General features: G+C 27.0%; 6 protein-coding genes across 19 annotated transcripts; 2 read left to right on the forward strand and 4 right to left on the reverse strand.

Annotated features, from left to right (window-relative positions):
- The first annotated feature begins 393 nt into the window (after positions 1 to 393).
- Positions 394 to 6,926, forward strand: LOC100882749 (FAD-dependent oxidoreductase domain-containing protein 1). Of its 7 annotated transcripts, XM_012294115.2 has the most exons (10): positions 394 to 650; positions 914 to 1,152; positions 1,625 to 1,760; positions 2,292 to 2,742; positions 4,681 to 4,932; positions 5,038 to 5,520; positions 5,607 to 5,752; positions 5,863 to 5,949; positions 6,139 to 6,292; positions 6,475 to 6,926. In XM_012294115.2, exons 2-10 carry the CDS (start codon positions 984 to 986, stop codon positions 6,727 to 6,729), a joined length of 2,133 nt encoding a protein of 710 aa, XP_012149505.1. In that variant the 5' UTR covers positions 394 to 650; positions 914 to 983; the 3' UTR covers positions 6,730 to 6,926. The 7 variants fall into 7 exon arrangements, with proteins under 7 accessions (XP_012149505.1, XP_012149506.1, XP_012149510.1 ...); XM_012294116.2 differs by lacking the exon at positions 6,475 to 6,926 and having other exon boundaries at positions 6,108 to 6,292; XM_076534765.1 differs by lacking the exon at positions 394 to 650 and having other exon boundaries at positions 739 to 1,152.
- A 360-nt stretch (positions 6,927 to 7,286) lies between these two features.
- On the reverse strand, positions 7,287 to 10,381 carry LOC100882859 (tRNA pseudouridine(38/39) synthase). Of its 2 annotated transcripts, XM_012294121.2 has the most exons (7): positions 9,810 to 10,381; positions 9,553 to 9,734; positions 9,277 to 9,407; positions 8,626 to 9,191; positions 7,789 to 8,080; positions 7,540 to 7,676; positions 7,287 to 7,461 (listed from the first exon to the last, which is right to left on the reverse strand). In XM_012294121.2, the coding sequence occupies exons 2-7, from the start codon at positions 9,622 to 9,624 to the stop codon at positions 7,397 to 7,399; spliced, it is 1,263 nt and encodes a 420-aa protein (XP_012149511.2). In that variant the 5' UTR covers positions 9,625 to 9,734; positions 9,810 to 10,381; the 3' UTR covers positions 7,287 to 7,396. The 2 variants fall into 2 exon arrangements, with proteins under 2 accessions (XP_012149511.2, XP_003707139.2); XM_003707091.3 differs by lacking the exon at positions 9,810 to 10,381 and having other exon boundaries at positions 9,553 to 9,790.
- Positions 10,382 to 10,529: 148 nt separating this feature from the next.
- Positions 10,530 to 11,905, reverse strand: LOC100879021 (small ribosomal subunit protein uS5). Its single transcript, XM_003707055.3, has 3 exons — positions 11,767 to 11,905; positions 11,112 to 11,457; positions 10,530 to 11,049 (listed from the first exon to the last, which is right to left on the reverse strand). Exons 2-3 carry the CDS (start codon positions 11,454 to 11,456, stop codon positions 10,555 to 10,557), a joined length of 840 nt encoding a protein of 279 aa, XP_003707103.1. The 5' UTR covers position 11,457; positions 11,767 to 11,905; the 3' UTR covers positions 10,530 to 10,554.
- Positions 11,906 to 12,313: 408 nt separating this feature from the next.
- Positions 12,314 to 16,415, reverse strand: LOC100879132 (1,5-anhydro-D-fructose reductase). The gene is made up of 4 exons (XM_003707056.3): positions 16,283 to 16,415; positions 13,631 to 13,798; positions 13,157 to 13,510; positions 12,314 to 12,926 (listed from the first exon to the last, which is right to left on the reverse strand). The coding sequence occupies exons 1-4, from the start codon at positions 16,352 to 16,354 to the stop codon at positions 12,552 to 12,554; spliced, it is 969 nt and encodes a 322-aa protein (XP_003707104.1). The 5' UTR covers positions 16,355 to 16,415; the 3' UTR covers positions 12,314 to 12,551.
- Positions 14,043 to 18,895, forward strand: Arv1 (ACAT-related protein required for viability 1). Of its 5 annotated transcripts, XM_076534767.1 has the most exons (5): positions 14,043 to 14,403; positions 16,535 to 16,659; positions 17,291 to 17,426; positions 18,036 to 18,546; positions 18,689 to 18,895. In XM_076534767.1, the coding sequence occupies exons 3-5, from the start codon at positions 17,343 to 17,345 to the stop codon at positions 18,802 to 18,804; spliced, it is 711 nt and encodes a 236-aa protein (XP_076390882.1). In that variant the 5' UTR covers positions 14,043 to 14,403; positions 16,535 to 16,659; positions 17,291 to 17,342; the 3' UTR covers positions 18,805 to 18,895. The 5 variants fall into 5 exon arrangements, with proteins under 5 accessions (XP_076390882.1, XP_012149518.2, XP_076390883.1 ...); XM_012294128.2 differs by lacking the exon at positions 16,535 to 16,659 and having other exon boundaries at positions 14,044 to 14,403; XM_076534768.1 differs by lacking the exons at positions 14,043 to 14,403; positions 16,535 to 16,659 and adding an exon at positions 14,432 to 14,565.
- Positions 18,796 to 22,492, reverse strand: Wdr37 (WD repeat domain 37). 3 transcript variants are annotated; one of them, XM_012294126.2, is made up of 9 exons: positions 22,270 to 22,492; positions 21,928 to 21,948; positions 21,129 to 21,404; positions 20,841 to 20,966; positions 20,385 to 20,636; positions 20,036 to 20,255; positions 19,666 to 19,953; positions 19,255 to 19,501; positions 18,796 to 19,023 (listed from the first exon to the last, which is right to left on the reverse strand). In XM_012294126.2, the coding sequence occupies exons 3-9, from the start codon at positions 21,394 to 21,396 to the stop codon at positions 18,901 to 18,903; spliced, it is 1,524 nt and encodes a 507-aa protein (XP_012149516.1). In that variant the 5' UTR covers positions 21,397 to 21,404; positions 21,928 to 21,948; positions 22,270 to 22,492; the 3' UTR covers positions 18,796 to 18,900. The 3 variants fall into 3 exon arrangements, with proteins under 3 accessions (XP_012149516.1, XP_012149513.1, XP_012149517.1); XM_012294123.2 differs by having other exon boundaries at positions 21,928 to 22,142; positions 22,270 to 22,491; XM_012294127.2 differs by lacking the exon at positions 21,928 to 21,948 and having other exon boundaries at positions 22,270 to 22,491.
- Between the last annotated feature and the right edge of the window lie 307 nt (positions 22,493 to 22,799).

Genomic DNA, 22,799 nt, shown 5'->3' on the forward strand with positions numbered 1-22,799 from the left:
ATTTGGCAGTTCGTAATTTTACAACTTTAGGAATTTTAAAATTTAGGAAATTTAAGAATGCAAAAATTAATATATTTAGAATTTGAGAATTTTGTAATTTAAGAATTCACAGACTTGGAAATTTAGTAACTTAGAATTTCGTCTTATTTTTTAATTACTAATTTATTTCTAATTACAATTTTATTAATATAATTTTTCATGTGCAATTTATTCTATGTCTGTAAATACTGTATGGAGTTAAAATGTATATCTAAAGTGTGTTAATATTAAAGAATGTTATCTACATTAAAATACAGCATCAAGAAGTTTGAATAATTATATTGAAATTCATATAAAGTTTGATTCAAAACAAAAACATACAAAAAGTGAAGGACTTCCGGTTAAAGTAGCGCGACGGAAGTGCAGTTAATCAGAAAGAATGGCGATTGTCGTTTCATTTACGGACTCCAGTTTTCGATTACTTAACGACCGATTCTTAAAACGCGACGCGAACTTTAGTCATCTCAAATTGAACAAATTTTTACCAATATCATTGTGCAATGAATTCAAGCCTTGTCATACATTCTGAATTATAAGATTTGTGGCAGAATTCTGTAAAATTATTATATTAAACAAGGAATCCAACCTTCAATCTTGTTCCCAAATAACAAGTATATAGATTATTTTAGTTTAATTAAAACACAAATCTGTTAATAATTTTCAAAATACAAATTTATGCATATCTTTTATTAAATATCCCATTTAATTATTTAATTTATGAATAACGTCAAAATAAATGAATCCATCGATTTCATTTTGTTTAATTATTAAATAAATTGACAATATTTATCTTAGTAAAATGTCTGATTAAATCCTTCTCATATTTTCAAATTTTTTTACGCCGTTTACAAATTTTGCTTAATTCTTGAATCAGAAGCATAGGATCGAGTTTCCAATATTAACGACAAGCGGTTCGTTTCTTCGAACGATTTCCAACGGACGAAATGGTGCCGACGATGCCGCCTGATTCACATAAAATTTCGTTGAAAATCATTGAGGCGATAAAACAACACCCGGTTTTGTATAGTGCTGAAGTAAAGGGCTCTTCTGTCAAACTTCAGGAATTCCGGCAGAAGGTTTGGAAGAGGATTTCTGATGAACTTGGTCTTGATCGTACGAACTCATTTTCTCCTTTTACTCTTCTTGTCAATAATTTCACTAATATACGGCTTTATCTCAGTAAAATATTTACTGTAATTTCTGCATTAAATCTTGTATTTGATCAGTCAAAATTTTATCATTCCCTTGCTTTTTTCAGTATAAATATTATAACAATTCAAATGAATACAGAAGCAAAAAAAATTGTTTTATTTAAAAAAAAAGAAACTAAATATAGTAATTATTATCAATATTAACAAATTTGTATTTGCATAATTACTCATTTTTTTCTTAAAAAAAATTAACAATAAAGACATAAAAAAATAAATATAATTTTTAAAAATTAGGTTTTTTACATATAAAAAACAATGTTTATTCCAACTTTAGTTATAATAAAAAGTTTCTAATACCATTTGTATTCATCTTATTATTTTATATATATCTATAAATGAATAAAATAAATGTAATTAAAGTTTGATATGTTTAGCTACCTGGGTGAGATTAAGATGGAAAAACTTAAGAGATACTTATTGTCGCATACTTAAGTATAAAAATAAAACAGAGAAGGGAGTTCGCAGAAAGAAATGGATTTTTGAGGACCATCTTAGTTTCTTAAAATTTCCGTAAGAAAATTTTTCATTAATCTATCTTTAACATTAGTTCTAATCTATTTATATAATTATAATTATTTATATTATTATATTATTATAGTGGGGTATTCTATAACAAATTAATTTGTTCCAGAACTCTTTATTATAGAATACATACTTAAGAATATTAAATACAGATATATATACAGAGATATATGTATATATGTCAGTTGTTTCTATACTGTGGTAACAAAGGCAGAGTACAATAGCTGATTATGGCAGTAGTGCATTGTTATCACATCATATGAAATGATGTTATTTATGCAAAATGTTAAAATATACATATTCTATACACAATGTTAAATGTCATACATGATTGCATATATTGTGGCAGTAAATGTGTTTCTATTTTGTATTCATTATGTTTTGATTTGAACTGTTCGTTATAGCATTTAATCATTATAAGGTAGTTGGTTATTAGATAACCCCACTGTAATTATATGTTAAGTGAACACTATTTAATATTTAAGTAAAGAATATTAAACGTAAACAGACATGTTTCAGGTACGAATCGGACTATCAGCCACAAAGTGTAGAGTTAACAGAAGATTATATTCAAGATATAAATGCTGGTGGTATTAGTTCTGAAGGTTTATTAGAACAGTTGGAAGATCGTAACGATGAAGATTATAGTGAATACTTGGAGGTTCTAGAAGAAACAACAGCTGATCCAATTTTGGATCACAATTCTGTAGAACTAAATGACAATGGAGATAATGTAATAAAAAATATAGAGGTAGAAGAAACAATGCAACATGACATTGATACATATACACAACAAATTCAGTCAAAATATAGGAAAATAAGACCAAAGAAAATGAAAGTTGAATCTCTAGAAGTGCCTACAACTTACAGTATCTTAAAAACTTCATCTTTCAAGAATAAAACAGTTGATACACCAATTTTTGTTAATGCACCAACAAATAGTCCTACGAAGAATGTTGCCAAAGTAGAAGTAAGTATTGAAATATAATTTTATTTTATTATCAGTATAAATTCATGAAGACAATTTTTTTAAGGAGACCCAGAATAATTATGACCAAGTCTATTTAGCGCCAGAAGGAAAAAGTAGTATAGAACTCTTTTTTGATAGTATGGCACAAACTGTTAAACGACTTCCTCCAAAAGCACAAGCAGATATTAAAATGGACATTTGTAAAATAGTAACAGAGGCAGAACTGAGGTACTCTGGGCGCACTACACCACAGAGTACTCAACAGTTTATCGCACCTCCAGGAATGATTCCTAAATTAGTTCTCATTCCATGTAGTATGATTGATGGACAGAACCACAAAGGTTGATAATTTTCAAATTCTTCCTTATGGAAGAGTTATTGTGAATAACTGTGACAAAATATTAGTTATTAAAGGATGTCAAAAGAGCAAAATAACCTAAAAACATGTAAAACAATTATTAAACCAGGGAAACATCCTCTATAGAAATAATTTTTCTATTTAATACATCGTTTCATGTTTTTATAAACTGAATATAAAAACAATTATGTAAATAAGTATTACCATTACTTTTAAGCTATTGTTAAATATAAATATACATATTTTAATACAAAGGTTGCTATAAACTTTCATTAATACCTAGTTATTGAGTTTTACAAATTCTGTTAAACTTTTGTTTATAAAATTACATTAAATGTATATGTAAACCATATATGAAATTTATTACTTTTAATTAAAAGAAATATCATTAAATGATTAATTGATACTTATATAAAGAATGATATCTTGACATAACCATTAAAATAATTTTCAGATAAATGCATTTAAATGCTACTATAAGTAGATGTTTTCTTTAAAACATATGATTATAGGTTATATCATTCTTGTCATATACATTTATTTTGTTGTATTCACTTTGTAATACTCATTTAACTAATTCATTGAAAAAAAAGAAATAAATCTGATAAATAGACAGTATTTTATATCATTTACCGAGCGTTAATACATTATTGTTTTGTAATATTGAAAATAGTATCAATGGAGATAAAGAAGGAGAGATAAAATGGGGTTGAGCAGAAAGTTCATGCTTACAAAACATAAAATGATTTATCTCAATCACATTTTTGTTAAGGAGTGACTTTTTAATTACTTGTTTATTTTACTTGCATCGTTTCTGTATATAAATGTGGTATAGCTTATGATGTTTCTACAATTATTATTTACTGTTACAAGACAGTAACATCTTTAACTTCGATCAAAAATTTAAGTAGTTATAAATATGTTACGCTGTTTCATTAAATACAAAAAACAAATTAATTCTTCACAAAAATGTGTATGTTTCCAAATGAAAAGAACTTTTGCGAAAAAGGTAAATACATTAAACAAAATTTTGAGGTTAATATTTCAATTTTAATGTAAAATTAGAACTACTTTAATTCATTTGTTTTTACTGTATTTATTCTGGTTCTGTTTGTTATTTATTATTGCAAATTTTAATTTTGCTCTTACTTGTTGCGGATATTAATTATTTGTAAATTTTAATTCAACTTTTCGTCTTTCATTTAAATAATCGGCAAACGAAATTTATTTCATTACTGTAAAATAATACTGATAAGCAGATAATTATCTCTATCTCCTACAAATTTTAACATGAATAATGTTTTTTTCTATAATTTATAAAAACGGAAAATGAATTTTCAAAATTAATTTATTTAGTTTTAATAAATAAAAAAACTAACGTTATATAATTTTTATATTACACATGAACATTTGTAACTTATTGCATTTCATATACAAGATAAATTAACAATGATTGTAATATGGAATGATTTATTATTTATTAAGCTTTAGCAAAATATACACATTTTATTATTTACATTGACCGTAAACTGTATATAAATTTATAATGTAACAATTTTGACAAATTTTAAATTCTTTAGGGACAGGATAAGACATCCTTAACTTTAAAGGACTTAAAAAATAATGTAGTATCAATAAAGGAAGCCCTTCTACCAAAAATGAAAGATGATGATGAAGATTTAATAAGATGGATGGGTCGTCCACCAATAATTCCACAACAATGTGATGTTGTGATAATTGGAGGTGGAGCAATGGGTAGTTCAATAGCATACTGGTTGAAAAAACGAGTTTTTAAAGACCTCAAAGTTATAGTTATTGAAAGAGATCCCACAGTAAGTTTGCTAAAGAAGTTTAAATATAAGAAATAGGACAAATAAACTGAAATTTATTAAAAAATAATTATGATTCATTTAATAATATAATAAAATTATTTGCAGTACACTAAAGCGTCAACAGTTCTTTCTTGTGGAGGTCTACGTCAACAATTTTCCCTTACAGAAAATATTGAAATGTCCCTTTTTGGTGCCGAATTTATACGTAACATTAATGATTATTTGGGTGTCGGTGAAAACACTTTGATTGATCCATATTTTCAACCTAATGGGTACTTAATGTTAGCATCAAAAGAAGGTGCTGAAGTATTATCACAAAATTCTAAATTACAGAATTTTCTTGGAGCAAAGAACATTTTGTTAACAGCCCAAAAGTTAAAGGACATGTTTTCTTGGTTAAATACAGAAGATATTGAATTGGGCTGTTTAGGGTTAGAGAAAGAAGGATGGTTTGATCCATGGGCTTTTCTTTCTGCTATTAAGAAAAAGGCGATGGTTTTAGGAGCAGAATATATTACTGCAGAAGCTCAAGGATTTGCTTATAAAAATAATATAGAGCAAAATTTTGATTTATTGGATGCATTAATTGTAAGTTTTTTATTTATTTTGATTTAAGTAGATTGTCATATTGTACATACAATAATTTGAAATTAAGGACAAATATTTGTTATTAGGTGAAAACACCAGAGGGTGAAACACATAAAATAAAATTTTCCTCGGCTGTCGTAGCTGCAGGTGCTTTTAGTGGAAATGTTGCAAAAATGGCCAAACTTGGCGCAGCAAATGATATTCGAAGAATATCTTTACCTGTTGAACCACGGTAATTATTTATTCCTAATGAAAATACTTAATCATGAACCAAAATTAATATTATTATTATTTCTTGATACCTACTTTCAATATGAAGATTGTTAAATATTTATTTTATAGGAAAAGATACGTTTATTGTTTCCACTGTCTTGATGGGCCAAGCATAAATACACCAATAACAATAGATTATACAGGTACATACTTCAGGTAAGAAAACAATATTTTAGAAATATTTTAATGTATATTTTATAAGAACATGCAGTGTTCATTCAAAAACACTAGCAATATTTTACATAGAAAAAGTATAGGACTTCATTCATTAAAGAATGAAGTTAATCTTCAGATCTTGGTTTTTCCATTCACAGCATATTGTTATAAATAATATATTCGATTTAGGAGAGAAGGTTTAGGAGGTAATTATATTTGTGGGAGATCACCATGTGAAAGTGATGAACCTCCGGTTGACGATTTAAGCGTCGATGATAATTTTTTTGATGAACATGTTTGGCCAATGCTTGCGAGAAGGGTTACAGCCTTTGAAAGTCTAAAGGTACGTGTTTTTACAAATCGTTTAGAAATATTTTTAAATGATATAGAGGTATTTTGTACATTAAAAATTTTGTATATAAAAATATACAATTAATATTATATTAAACACTTCTAATATTTGTTATATTTGGAATTGCTGGTTTTTATATGGAAAAAAACATTGCAAAAATTTTGTTGTTGCAGTTAAAATCTTCTTGGGCGGGATACTACGAATATAATACCTTTGATCAAAATGGAATAATTGGAAAACATCCATACTATAGCAATTTATATTTTGCAACTGGATTTAGTGGACACGGAATCCAACAATCACCAGCAGTAGGTAGAGCAATTTCAGAATTAATTCTTGATGGTAAATATCAAACAATTGATCTAACAAATCTTGGTTTTGAGAGACTTATTAGTGGTAAACTTATGTCTGAAACGAACATTGTTTAATATTTGTTGAACTGTTAATTTATTTTAAATCTCGGTTTGATGAGCTTGCTTAACCGATGAACCTAAAAAGATGCATTGTTTACGTGTACATATGACGAGGTAGAAAAGGATTTATTTTCCTTATGATAAATGTAAATATGAAGAAAATTTTGTACAATATAAATGAAATAATGCAATTGAAATTAATCATTTAACAAGTGAATATTGTTTCTGTAGATACAAATCTTACACTTTTAGGAATAAATTTTCTATTAATTGTTAACGAATGTAATTTTAAATAATTTCAAAATGAATTCATAAAAATTCAGTAATTTGTAATTGTAATTATATACTTTTAAATAGACTGTTGATATTTATGCATTTATGGCACATGAAAATACATGAAAAATATACAATGTATACAATATGTAAATTGTTTTATATGCAATAAATGATAAACTGTTTATAATCGATTCAGTCAATTACTTGTTTTTCTGATACGTTTACAACTTAAAAAAATGTTTAAAATATAGCATTTAAATTATTGGCTGACAAAAGAAGAAATATTTGTTAACATGTTTTAAAAAACTTAATGTATTTATTTATTATTATCAATTTCTGAATTGTCATAAATCTTGTTTAGTCATTAATCTGTTTAATAATTAAATTACATTTTAAATATCATCATTCAATCAGATAACTCTTTTCTTTTCTTCTTATTTTCGTAATGCCTTATTTTACTTTCCAAACTTTCTATAAACAGAATTTACGTTTAATATAACTATATTATTAAAACTATATCATTAAAAGCTTCCAAATTTGTATACTAACCACAAGTTACTCGTTTCATTAATGGTTGATACGTTTTGGATTGTACACCAAGAAGAAGACAATCATTTTGAAAGGATAAATTTTTACAGTTCATAGAATCTTCCAGATTCAGTAACATGTTCTCAATCATAACTGATCTATTTAAAACAGAATAATTAATCACTAAGAACTATATTATGTGGATATAATTTTCTAAACCTAAAATTATTATAAATATTTGTTTTTGAATAAAACTGAACTTATTCATACTTTACTGTATTAAGAGTCCAGTCTTTTTGCAAAATTTTTACTGTGTTTATTAATTCCTGTTGATCAATATACCACTGCTTAGCTTCATATTCGCAATACCATAGATTCAATGGCACTTCATGAGCTAAATTATATTGAGGTTTTCTAGGACATTTTGAAATATCTAAGAGTTCTAAAATCACTTCTGGTTTTTCTTTTTCTTGACCAACAAGTAATAGAACACCCATTAAGCAACGAATTTGATGCCATAAAAATGCTTGACTTGTTATAATTAATTGACATATATCATATCCTGTAAAACAATTATAGTGCTTATTTTTATAGTGCTTACTTTTAAAAAAGTTATAATGCTTATTTTTTTTTAGTGTTAATTAAAGTAAGAGTCATACAAAGTAAGTTTCATTTCTGTTGCACATGGTATGTATATGCATGCATACATATCATTTATGATAACATTGAAGCATTAAGCAATATTTGCTTCCAATACTTTTTTTATGTTATCTAGAAAAGTTTAAGGACAAAGTTTACGAAAATGATGAGAAAGCAATATTCATACTTAAAAATAACTAGTATCTACAATATATAAATGATATAATAATTCAAAATAAGGAATCTTAATGATTTAGTATTTTAAAACATACTTTGACCTGCAGATAATCATATCTAAACTATCTAAACTATCACAATAATTTTCAAGAAATATTTAATGAAAAAACATTTTAAAAGGAAGTTGAAAGATTCAGGATATCATTAGCTACTGATAAATTAATAATTCAAAATAAATGATTAAAAGTCATCTATAAATATAACTAAATATACAAATGGAAAGATAGTTACCTGATATATGTTTAGAATTTTGTCGATATAAAGATACTTCTGCACTCATAATTGTTCTCATATAATTTACAACACCATTGGCAACATCCATTTTACAAATATTTCGAAAGTCATGCTCCCCTATGATATACTTAACAGCTTTATCCATAGCATCAATATTTAAATTTCCTCTTGGAAAAAAATATTTATATGTCCGGAATTTGCAGTCAAATCTTGCTGAGACATCATCTGATACTGGACACCATGCAGTACATCTTATATTAGAAGGGAGTAATCTATTCAATATTTTACAATATGGAAGTTCATCCTCCAATTTGTTTTGATCTTCTGGTTTTAATTTACTTCTAATATCTAATGAGATCACTTGAGAAAATGAACTGACACCTTTATCAGTTCTGCCGCATCTGTGATAATTTGAAGTCTCTCGTGATTCTATACAACAACTTTTTATTAACGCTGCAAATATATGCTGCTCTATTGTATTGTCAGTATTTTCTTGTACAACAAAACCATTGCAATCCCATCCGAGGTAATAGAATTTTAAAAGGATGTGCCTCTTATAACATCTAAAATTTAATTCAAAATTTAATTTACACTACTGTATATATTTGCTCATAGTATTTTCTTAATTAATTATATGTAATTATATACTTTGAGAAGTCAAATGGTTTTTGTGATTTACAAGTGGTATCTTTGTCTTTGGACTTTTCATTTCTCTTATTAATTATTGCATTTAATTGTTTATTTTCCTCTTCCAATTGTATTAGTTTTTCTATTAAATCCTGAAAAACAAGGAATATTAAACAAGATGTGCAAATTATAACAAATTAACATTTGGAAGTTTTTAAATGTGAAAACTAATTGTAAGCTTATTTACTTTTTATTCAAATTATATCTATAAGTAGATATAATATTATATATACTTACAGATTTATCAAGCAATTGAAGCTCCTCTTTCTGTAAAATTTCTTTTTTCCTTTTTTTACACATTGTTGACATTTTGTTATACCATTATATAGTGTAACAATAATAATTTATAACCTTTCTTGTCAACTAAAAAGTATTGTCACAGTGCAACTTTACTGTCACAATTATTACCACTATCGTTGCTAATATTAATATTTAAGATTATAATTGGTAAAATAATTACATATATTAGGTACAAATATTTAAAAATGTGTTACCTGTATTATTATAGTATAAATTTAAATTTTAGTAGAACGAATCATAACCTTAAAATATAAAATCTACAGTAGTACAATAATTCTAATTAGAAAAAAACCAACATTAAGTTTTTCAGCTATAAATAAATTTTCTGACAGACTTGTTGAAAAATCAGTCTAAACATTATTATTTTTCAGTTTTGAATACAGGGGAGGATACATTTTAAATGCAGCTGTATGTTATGTTAAAAAACGTGGACAAACTTATTACTGTTTTGATATGTTTCTTGACTTATTAAGAAATTCAATTACTTATGATATAGATTTCAGTCAATATCAATCTATTTTTAAAATTATTAATTTTATAAAAGTATCAATAAAATATAATTATTTACATATACCTACACTATTATATAGCATGTTGCATACAATTAAAATGCAAAAAAATAAATAGCAACTTCACTCATTCAAAAAAAAGTGTTTCTTGAATTATTTCTTATTATCAGCTCATACGTCAACTTTTATATAAATTATTCTCTACTAAATTGCAGATACTTATGAATTTATGATATGCAAAAATCTATAAGTATAAAGATCCATTCTACAAACTGCATGATATTTGTATACATTTTGACTTTGACATATCATGAGTACATAAACATTTTCAGTCTAATTGGATAGGATAGTACTTATACTTTGGGGTAGGGTAAGTGTATGAGGGGGAAGAAAAGTACAATCAGGTACATTGTGTATGGAGGTTTATTGTTTAAACAACCTCAGCAGGTCTTTGTCCTCCCACAGCTCTGTGGTTCTTGGATAAATAATCTGCAAATTCTTGATATGGTGCTTTTCTTAATGCCTGATCATGCCAGAGATCTGGTGTCAGATACGCATAGGTCTTGGCAATTGCTGCGTATGTAGCTTTAGCAAAGTTACCAAGGGTACACGTGGATCCTCTAGCTGATGTATAACAGTCCTCTATGCCAGCCATTTGCAAGAGTTTCTTAGGTACAGGCGCAGAGACAATGCCAGTACCTCTTGGTGCCGGAATTAATCGCACCTGAACTGAACCACATTTGCCAGTTACTTTACAGGGTACAGTGTGAGGATCACCAATTTTATTTCCCCAATAACCACGACGTACTGGCACCACTGACAGTTTGGCCAAAATTATAGCACCACGGATGGCAGTGGCTACTTCTTTAGAACATTTCACACCCAAACCAATGTGACCTTTGTAGTCACCAATGGCCACAAAAGCCTGTAACATTAATCAAAATTATTAATATATTTTCTTTTTGGAAAAAATAATAATGTATTTACCTTGAAACGTGTACGTTGACCAGCACGAGTTTGTTTCTGTACAGGCATAATTTTCAGAACTTCATCTTTCAATTCAGGTCCAAGAAATCTGTCAATTATTTCATATTCCTTGATCGGCAAGGAGAAGAGATAAATGTGTTCCAACGATTCAATTTTACCGTCTTTGACAAGACGGCCAAGCTTGGTTACTGGAATCCATTCTTTGCTATCCTCTTTACCACGTCCACGGCCACGGCCTCTTCCTCTACCTCCGCGTCCTCTACCTCTTGGACCTCCACGATCACCTCCACGAGATCCAAATCCACCTCGGAAACCTCCACGGTTGGCTGGAGCATTGTCCGCCATTCTATAATATTTTAAAAAATGTTAAGTTGCATTATTAATCATAAAATTAATACATATTTAATCTACTTTTTAATCTATTATTTAAACTAATTTGATAGAAATTATATAAACAAATAAAAAATTTACAATAGTTCGTCGTACTTTACTCTGAACACGTGGCTTTGTCAACTATAACATACACTTAGTTAAATAATTAAATTATAAGTTTATTTTGTTAAGTGCTTTTTACATTTACAAAAACATTCAGAAAATATATTAGATGATCATTTTTATAACGGAATTAAATAAAAATAATGTATAACCTACTTACGTTATTTCTTTCCTCTATCTACGGTTACGGAAGAAAGAATGAGCGTTCCTCTCGAAACTACCAGGTTAAAAACGATTCGATAAGTCGAAACTAATCCTCACATCCGGTATTTGAATGTTCGTTTTAATTCTTGCGTAAGAAACTTTAATAACAAGTAAATTTATTTGAATACAAATTGATTTGGTAAATGTAAATCATAAAAATGTCAGAATAATAAAAATCTAAATTACTTCACTAGTATTTTCATAAGAACATAAAGGTTATTGAAGACAAATAAAAATATAAGTATCTGGTTGCCTACACAAGGGGTTGCAATTAAATATTTAAATCTAATTTTTCTTTAATTAAATTATTTTATAAATATTTCTATGTAATGTAGTCTATGATATATTAAGAACTAATGAACATGATATTGAAATAACAACACAGACATTTTTTTAACAATGCTCTTTATTCTGCTTCGATTTTGCCTTATAATAAAACATAAACAATAACAATTATTATAAAATCTGTGAAACTGTAGACTACAATACGTATCTGCATAAAAATACTGAAGAATAAAATATTAAAAAAATTAAAGATTCATAAGATGCTTTAAGTTTAAAAATAAGATATTTCATAACAAATTTTTTAAAATTTCATAGGTTTTGAATACTATATCTAATTTGTATGTTCTATAAAATATTCTATTTAAAATAACAACAAAAATAACTATGTATTATGTAACATTAATTAAAAGCTGTATGTTATTCATTTCATTGTTAATATTATATGTTGTAAAACGTTTAAAAGGGATATTCAGGATGTTGTTGAATTCCTTTAAAGAAATCAAAATCGCAAATTCTAGCAGATTCCCCACGATCAAGACCTTTTAATTTTGCCATGTCTTCTGATTCAAGCTTCCAATCAAATAACTGTGTATTCTCCTTAATTCTCTGGGGATTAGTACTTTTTGGAATGACTACAATTCCATTTTGCAGAATGTATCGCAATAAAACTTGTGCAGCTGTTTTCTTGTGCTTCTTTGCTATCTCTAAGACTACATCATTTTGTAGCATGTCAGGGATTTCTTCTGTTTTCTTCATCAGCTTTACAAAATTTCGTGTTCCAAGTGGAGAGTAAGCTGTTATTGGAATATTCTTACTTTTGCAATAATTTACCTGCAAAACATTATATTAAATTTAATAGAAGAATTTATAATGTAAACATATAGTTAACAAATAAACATGAACATTCATATTTATATTAAGTATAAACATAATTTGAAGAAGTTAATTTACAGCTATATTTTTAACTTAGAAATTTAGAAAATTGGGTTCTTAAAAATTTAGAAGTTTTAATTTTCAATTAAAAAATTGTTTAAAACCAGATAATTTATAAAATGACTTACTACTTCTTGTTGCTGAAAATAAACATGCAATTCAATTTGCAACATAGAAATTTTTATTTTCGCACTGTTTAAAACTCGCTCGATTTGTTTGATATTAAAATTTGACAATCCGATTGCTCTAGTTCGACCACTTTCCACTTGTTTTTCCATTTCGGCCCAAACCTTTACGCTATCGGTAGTTGGGTCTATTCGTATATTTCCATCTTTATCGACAGGGTGTAAATCATCTCCAACTTCCTCAAAAGCAAATGGTGTATGAATCAAATAAAGATCCAAATAATCTAGTTGCAAATCCTGCAAGGACTTTTTAATATGTTTTTCGACGTGTTCTGGTCTGTTTCCAGTTGGAGGAAGCTGTAAATATAATTAAACAAAATTACAAATTAATATTTTAATACAGCTTGTAATAATTGCAAGTACTTCATATAAACAATGCAGTAAAATTTGTATTTAATTCCAAGTATAGAATATTACCTTTGTAACAATGAATATTTCTGACCGTTTAAGTTTTCCAGAATCAAACCATTTTTTGAGGACTTTACCGATTGCTTTTTCATTGTAGTATACTGGCGCTGTATCAATATGTCTATATCCAGCTTCTAAAGCAACATCCAAAGCATTCATCAATTCCTCTTCACTTGCCTTAAACAAAACAATTTTATTAAGATTTTTTCCCTCCTTAATTACAATTTTGAAATTTAATTTGTTAAAAAATATTACAGTCTTTAATAACCGGTGGTTGATAAGTATAAATAACAGTAATTATTAGTAAAAGTGATTAGAATGTTTGCATTCTAAATATTTGTAAAAATATAAAATTACAAAATTTGTTTCCATTATGGTACTTTTATTTTGATAATTGCTAACTTGACTAATCCTATTATAAGCTGAGTAGTAGTAGTATTTTTCACATATATCTTGCAGTTAAAAAAGATAATGGAAATAGTCAGCTTAACAACAGAATGTTTTATAATATATAAAAAAAATAATATCTATTTTATTTGTAGCTGCAACGTCTTCTATGTCAGATGATTAAGATAATTGAGTAAAACCTCAACAGCAAACTCTTTACTTTTAACAAGATGATAATTACTTTTATTTAGTTCATCATATATGTAGTTAATGTATTTTTTACTGAGTCTTATTATGTTCTGTTTTAATTGTGCAATTAGTGCAAAAAAGAATATGTAAATTGTAATAGAAAGTTAACAAGTTTAAATTGACGAGAAAGTATAACCTATAATAAGGTACTATTTTTTCTAAATATAAAGTTACATATTATACATTGAAAGTTCTTGGAGTTTGAGATAAAAATATAGAAACTATAACGAGTTTAAACAGTAAACAAGAATTAGTAATAAGTAATAGGAGTAAGGTTAGGAATTGATATGTATTCATATATCATAAGGGTTTGTATACATTAAACAAAAACTCTAACAAATAATAAAAAAAATTACACTCCATATTATTTGCATTCAATTGTAATTTTAAACTTAATTTAGTTGAACTTTGATCAAATTTAATAATAAACCAATGGACAAAAGTTTGTGTTTAATACTTTACAATGCAACTTTATAATAAATTACTAAAGAATTTAATTCTTCTAGACATGTTTACTGTTTGAATTTATAACATTATGTTATTGGGATTTTACTTTTTACTACAAAGATTAACTACATGTTTTAAAAAATAAAAAATATTGTTTTTAAATAACACTTTATCAGTACATTCTATTCTTTTGTTGTCAATGTACATGGTTTCAATGAAATGGTAGCTTAATACATTAGTTAAGAGAATGGCTAGATTAATATTATTACGAAAGATGTATTAATCATGGAAAGTACATATCTTGGCTCTCCTTGAGATTTCTCATTATTTTATCAACGAAGAACAGTGAAAGCATTAAAACTTGATTGAAAGGAGTATTAACTATTAACTACTGCAGGTGATCTATGTGGCTATTCTTGATTTTCAAAGAACCAGGTTTCTACAATACTTCATTATTACAAAATATATTTTTTAAACACATCTTACACATACTAGTAAAGTCTGATTCATTTAAATCTGAGATATATTGAGTATAAACTTTTATTTTTATACAAATGTTACATGTACAGAACTAGTTCCTTTTTAATTTTTGTTAAATAGTAGAATTAAATATATTTTACATTTTTAGTTCACCCAATATAAATATAATTAATTATTAATAATAGTATAATGGTTGTATTTGTAATATTTAAGATATTTGATATAAATTAAAACTTGTTTATGTAATCATTTTTTACGTTAGTAGACTCTGTAGTTTTTTGTATAATTATCCTTAGTCATACTTAAGCATTTACATTAACATTAACATTATATAATGTTATGTGCAGGATATAAGTTAGCAATCGTAATTGGATTTACGATTAAACTTTACTTTAGAACTCATATATAAATACAATTAAAAATTTTCCTATTTAGAAAAATTAAAATAAAATTTTAATCGCGGGGACCCTCATGGTATACTACGCACCTGTGAAGTGCAACCGCGTACTATTTAATCGGCTAACTTTTGATCTATAAATAACTCTGTAGATAATGATCTGAATCAAAATTAGTAAAACAACTTGTAGTTACAAATTACATTATTTTTCATCTTGAATGCGTAGTATTGTCATTTACCGACATATGTATCATTATTTGAATATAATGAACACAAAAGTATATCGAATTTTTGCGTATATAATCGATCTTATTCACTTACCAATTTATTTACTAACAATCAAACAGTATATTATAAAAGCATAAAATAGATTTTTAAAACTATTTTTCTATGATTACTTGACACATTCACAGTTATTTATAAGTATAAAATATTTCGCGGTAAAGATATCACGTCACATAAAAGCGGCCGTTATTAAAATTGATAAAATAATAATAATACTTTAGGAAAAATAATCTAAACACTAAAAATATTAAAATTGTATATTTTTTTTATATATTACGTACGTTATCGATTCGTATATAGGAATCTTAACGACATTAAGAATCCTGTTTTATATTAATCATATTAAGTTAAAAATAACAATTTTTACAGATTTATAAAAGAATTTATAAAATAAATTTTAAGTTCAATAATTGTACCTGCCACGTGCCAAAGCCAAGCATTGGCATTAATTGTCCATTGGGAAGTAAAATAGCGTTGTTCTTGTCCATTGTATCCTGGAGGAATGTAGGCAGGGAACTGAGACTCGAACGCTGTTTCCTCCGCGATGCATTTCACCTGAAACATTCACCCGTCCTTTATCTCGATGTATTCGATATCTGGGACAATTTCTAGCTTTCTATTCGGAAAGTTCGTTCATTCGTAATTTCGAGATTTTATTTTTGTTACAGGAAGTGTTGGAAACTGAAAAGTTATTAGAGATAAAAAAATTCCATGCTTGTTGCAATGACCTTGAAATAGAAGATCGTATTAATACTTTTTATATACACTCTGTTTCTTCAATTGATGGATAATCGTTACGTAGTTACAAGACGATTCTATTATTTATGATAATAAATATAATTATATATTATATATAGGAATTTAACCTCCGCTAAAAAATTGCTTAAATATTCTTGTAAAGTCATGGAAGATACGGATATCTTTTGAAAATTCAAAATTATCTTTAATTGAAAAACAAAATGAAAGTACTAGAAAGATAGAATGATATTGCGTAGTCATTATAGTTATCTATAACGATTTCAATTTACATAACGATTTCAATTTTCATTTTTGTCATCGATATTGACATCAGTTATAGTGTTTTACAAAATCGAGTAGCAGAATATACTACTTAGGTTTTATTGAATATTAATTTGAAAAAAATTATTTTTATTGTATAAAAGAAGTTAATGAAATTCACTAATAAGTTAATAATAATTGTTTTACTTATGGAATGTTATTAATTTTCTAATTTTTATTTTAAATTTTACAATGAAACAATGTTTTTTAGATATACTACAATTTTTTATATTCTTAATAAACTAATAAATAATTAATATTTGTTTATCAAAATGACATGATAACAACAATTTATTCTGTCTTAAATATTAACATAAAATATGTAAATAAAATTTTATTTGATGTTATAATGTATTTAATTGCAGATTGTATGTAAACATTTAATATAAAATATTGAAGGGAAGAAGAAATTGTGTGATGTATCACTGTGTAACTTGTGGAGCTGAAGTGGAAGAACTTTACAGAAGATATTGTCCAAATGTTTTAAAACTCTTAAAATGTGTATGTACTGTTATTATATAAAAATTTATGTACATATAAGAGTTAAAAGATAATTTACATATATGTACAAAGGTTAAAAATATTCCTTCAGATAATTTGAAACAGTTATCATTTTAATTTACATTTCAAAAAGTCAAACTTATCACTTTTCATTTCCTGCATAAATAATGGTAAAAAAGTGCTTCTTTATCTTAAAAAAAGAAGAAAACTTGAATAATGAATTAGTTTTTATCGCTGCTGTAAAAGGTCCTTTAAAAGTTATGAACTGTATTATCTTTTTGCAACCTTCTTGAACTAAATCACAATACCAAGAACTTGTGCTTTATAAAATTTTAGCCTTCAAGCTTGAATAGTTTCCAAGAGAGTAAATCTTCAAGGTTTAAAAAAATGGAGCATAAAATGCTTTCCTTTTTTCTTAACATTTAACTGTTGTTAATGTTCTCTATTTTATAAAGCTGAAATTTTATATTTGTAATATTAGAATCAGTTTTTAAAATAAAAATTATATACATTTGAAATTGATCATTTTAATCGACAGATTTGCGTATAAGTAATAAACGAATTTATTCGTTGTATAGTTTTACGATTTTTAAACTTTATTCGTTTCAGGATGCATGTGGCCATACGGCCGACAAGTACATCGAATACGACCCTGTGATAATCTTAGTCGATTTAATACTGCTCGAAAAAAAAGCATACAGACATCTGCTGTACAACTGTGATCTTAAATCTTGTTGGAAACTTCTGATAATTCTTTGGCTCATTGAGTCTTTTCGAAGCCTCTCCTTGTGTAAAAATAACAAAAAATCTGTCGAAATATCGAGAACGTATCCATCTAGTTTTGAAGAAAATTGTAATCTTTATTTAATTCTACTGCAGACTTTTTTCTCTTTCGCTTCTTTCATTTTTGTTGTGATTCTTCTGACCAAAATTAAGTGGTATTTTTATAAAAAAAACTCAAATGAGTGCAGTGTGATCCATTTAACAAAAGCCTTAGTGATAGGTGGGTCTGGAAAATTATTAGGATTATTAGAAATCACGTGGGGACACATTTTTCTAGCGCCTCATTATTTCCTCATCTTGGGATATACTCTTCTCTGTATGCTCACTGCTTACTCAGGTAAGAAATTAGTTTGCATCATAATAAATAAATAGAGAAATTGACAGAAATATAATAGCATTTTTTTATAATACAAAAATATAAACAAATAAGGCAAATATAATTGCCAAAAGTCATTTACCTCGATTTTAATCAATTTCAGTGTGTACCAATAGTGGGAAAATGGAATCGTTGATTATTTTGGAACTGGGAATAGTAATTTACAACTACTCATCTATCTTTTTCACTGCAACACTTGAAGCCTTAAAATTAGTTTAATTATTTATTTTCAATTCAGTTTGGTTTTATAATCTTATTTATAGTGAAATAACATTAAGTTAAACTAAATAAATACATTATATTTGTAATATATATTTAACATTCTTTAAGAGGTACAATACTCCATCCAAGGACTAATCTATCAAAACCTGAAGAAAACAAGTTACAGACCCCACTATCTTCTGCCCAAGCTACTGAAGAGACCATTCTTCTGTGACCCTAAAATTAAATTAATTTTCATATTTAGTAATTCATAATTATAATTACTGAATTACATTTATACTGTGATTATATAAAATAATAGTTGTACATATATTAGTCTGTATATACATATATGATTTTCTCCATTATATTAAATGTATATATGTGAACATTGTTATAAAATAAAGTAATCATTATGAAATTAAATAAATCATAATTACTGATATTCCTTGTTAAATTTTAACTCACCTGTCTACTTGTTCTAGGCAATCTAGCTAATCGCTGACCGCTAAGGTCGAACAATCTAATTTGTCTATTATCATGTGGAATTGCAACAATGCCAGTACTTGATACTGATAATCTATTAGCAGCGCTGTCACCTCTAATTGTAGCTAAAGGACTTCGTATATTTCGCAATTCCCATATCTTTACACTTCGATCATCTGATCCTGAAACGATTTTATCTTCACGCGTGAAAACAGCTGAAGTTACCGTCCTATATAAAACAAAATTTTATTGTACAATACTTTAGACTCTAAGATTAACCAAAAAGTATATAATGTGCAAAATAAAATGGTATGTTTTAATGTTTAAAATTAGAAGAATATTTTATAAAAATGTATTTATACATAGTGCAAATATAATAGAGAGTTAACTTACTCAGTGTGTGCTTGGAAAACAGAAACTGAGTGAACAGGTTCTCTGAAATCCCACAAGCGGAAAGTGCTATCTTTGCTTGAAGTAACACAAAGTCTTTGAGTATGATGAGTCGAAACATGAGAAAGTTCTTGATCATGCCCGCATAATGTATGAATAATCTCTCCAGTTTCTACATCATACAAATTTGCGGTTCTATCCCAAGAAGCAGTCACAATTTGTTCTGCATCAGGTAACCAATCTGCGGCCATTACAACACCTGTGTGACCTAACAATTCTCGTACTGGAGTTCTGTAAGGTTTCATCAAATTTTTGATCACATTAATCAAACATATCAAATAAAAAAATAAATAACAACTCAGGTATGAACTACCTTAGAGTGGGAGGTTCATCTTGTTCCTCATTTACAGTAATTACATTACTAGGGTTTCTGTCAGTATTCAATCCTGAAAGCTCTTCAGATGAATTCTGCCGCTTAGGAAAATCCCAATCAACGGCAGCTTGCCATACATGAGCAGAATTATCTCCACTGGATGTGAGTGCTAATTCCTTTGTTGGATGAAAACGCACAGAATTAACAGAACCAGAATGACCTACAAATCGAGCAATTTAAAAAATTTTTTTTAATTAATTCAAGTATTAGATTAAATATTTCGATAACAGAATATCAACAATTGATTAAAAATCTATTAAAATAATTAATAAGCAACATTAATATATACCAATATATTGTAAAAGACAACGTCCACTATCCACAGCCCAGACTCTAGCACTGTGATCAGCAGAGGCTGTAGCAATGATTTGACCTGATCTTCCAACAGAAACTTCCCAAACACCATCTCGGTGCCCAGAATATTCTCTCTGCATGCTACAGGTCATTGTTGGCGTTTTAAAGCTAGAAACTATTTTACTGGTTTGAGCTTTCAACTTATTAGAAGTTGTTTTTGTCTTTGGTGCTGAATTCCCCGCCATAGCTGAAAAATAAAATTTCAGCAAAAGAATTACAATATATTATAAAGCAAAGTGTAAGATTAAGTTTCTAACAATATTTTTTATCAAATTTATAGCATTAATATTACAAAAAAATAGCATTAATATTAAATCCTGACATCCAAATAATTCAGTTTAATAATTATTTAAAAAACTAACAGATGTATCATAATTACAAGCATTATTACATTTTTGTTTGGAGAAACTTTTCGTATCTGGAAAGTCTGCAACATCTCCAATAGGTAAACTTCGTTCTCCAGAACCATAACATTCTCTGTCAAGCCTCTCATTAAGGGCATCTATTTTTTCTTGTACTAAAATTACAAATATTATTTTTCAATTATTATATTGAAATATAACAATTTTCTATTTTCTTATCTATTTTCCAATATACTATAACATTTATGATGAAATGTCTTATATATTAAAATTAATCAAATACTACTAATATAAAACAAATAGTGTTCAATTCATACATCCTAAATTTTCTGCATACAGAGCTTCAAACTCTTTTTCTATCTGCTGAAACAAGTCAAACAATCGACATCGTAAAGCTGGTGGTAATACACTATCATCAAGATCTGTTCGAAAAGCTGCATAATGCTGTGCATTTGGCTGCAATGGAGTAGATCCGCTTTGTGACTGTAACTCTGTATCTGTACTGCTTTGTACTCTTGGAATTGAAATACGTTTGATTTTTCCAGAACTTTTATTTCCAGCAGTTGCAGATGGTTCTCCTGGCATCTTTCACTCTGAAATATCAATAGCATAAAACAAATATTTAAATCAATTTTTGAACAAAAACAGGAAAAGTAAACATACTAAATAATTTAATATGTAATTAATATGTATTCATTAAACAGGTTTTGTAAATTCTGCAACTATAATATTAGAAATAATTAAAAAACTAAGTACTATAATCATAAAGAGTTGAAACAACAGAGAAAATGATACTGATTTATTAATTTCAAAATAGCAAAATACTTGTTATGTAATTATTAAAAGGTTTATTCTTTTAAAAAATAGCAGGATCAATATTTGAGCTGAAACTAACAATATGTTAAAAAATTAACACAATAATATAAAACATTTAACAATAACTATTATTTATTATATTCTTACATAATAAAAACTTTAAACAAGAAAATAACTTGTGGCCTATCAATTTTACTTTGTTTTATAATGTGCTGTGTAGAAAATATAATTGAAAAGGGTAAAAAACAGCATAATAAAACTAAATACTAAAAATAAGTGAAAATAAAAATAGATACTCACTGTGTATATGTATTTCTTGTACTTGAACATAAACAAATGTGTGTCACCAAACAATCTCATATAACCATAATTATGTCTTTCGCATTTAGTTTGAAGAAATAATAATACCGTTTGTATAAAAAATTATAATCATTAAACAATCATTTACTTTAGGTTACAATTATCTAACTGATTTATCCACATATGCGTACATGCAAACTACACACGTTAACTTGCTGCATATAGAAAGTTTAGAACATATTCAGTATCATAATAATTGTGCTATAATTTGTTTAAGAACAATGGAAATTCATAACAGTTTCTAAATAAATGATTGGTTATAATGCACTGTACTTCTCTTACCATTACTGCCTCGTAGTTATAAAATTTGTCACTCACTTGTTCAAAGATAATCCAAACAAAAAAAACTTGTAACTAAAATACATTAAAATCATTAATTAACAAATAAAAACGTAAAAACTACGATTTGTACATCATAACAAATCAAATTACGTGACAAATTCAGTTGTCAACCGAATTTGTCGTAGGTATTTGTCATATACACGCACGCGCTCAGAAGGCGTACATTCAGGGGCAATTTAGGTTTCCTTTAGATATGAACGAATGTAGGGGAAGTTTATCCCACCACAATGTACTTACATATACCATAATTTTCTTCAAACAATGCTTATCTAGATGGGACAATTTTCTTATCGGGAGGGACAGTTTTACATATAATAAATTTCCATGTAACACAGAAAATACATTTAATATTATATTGTACAATATTTATGACTTGCATGTTCATTAAACAATGTAATAGTACACACATATAATACAGCTTATATAATACTTAATATTTATACTTTACACATATGTAAATATGCTAATTG

The sequence above is a fragment of the Megachile rotundata genome, chromosome 8 (assembly GCF_050947335.1).
Source record: "Megachile rotundata isolate GNS110a chromosome 8, iyMegRotu1, whole genome shotgun sequence".
Lineage (NCBI taxonomy): Eukaryota > Metazoa > Arthropoda > Insecta > Hymenoptera > Megachilidae > Megachile > Megachile rotundata.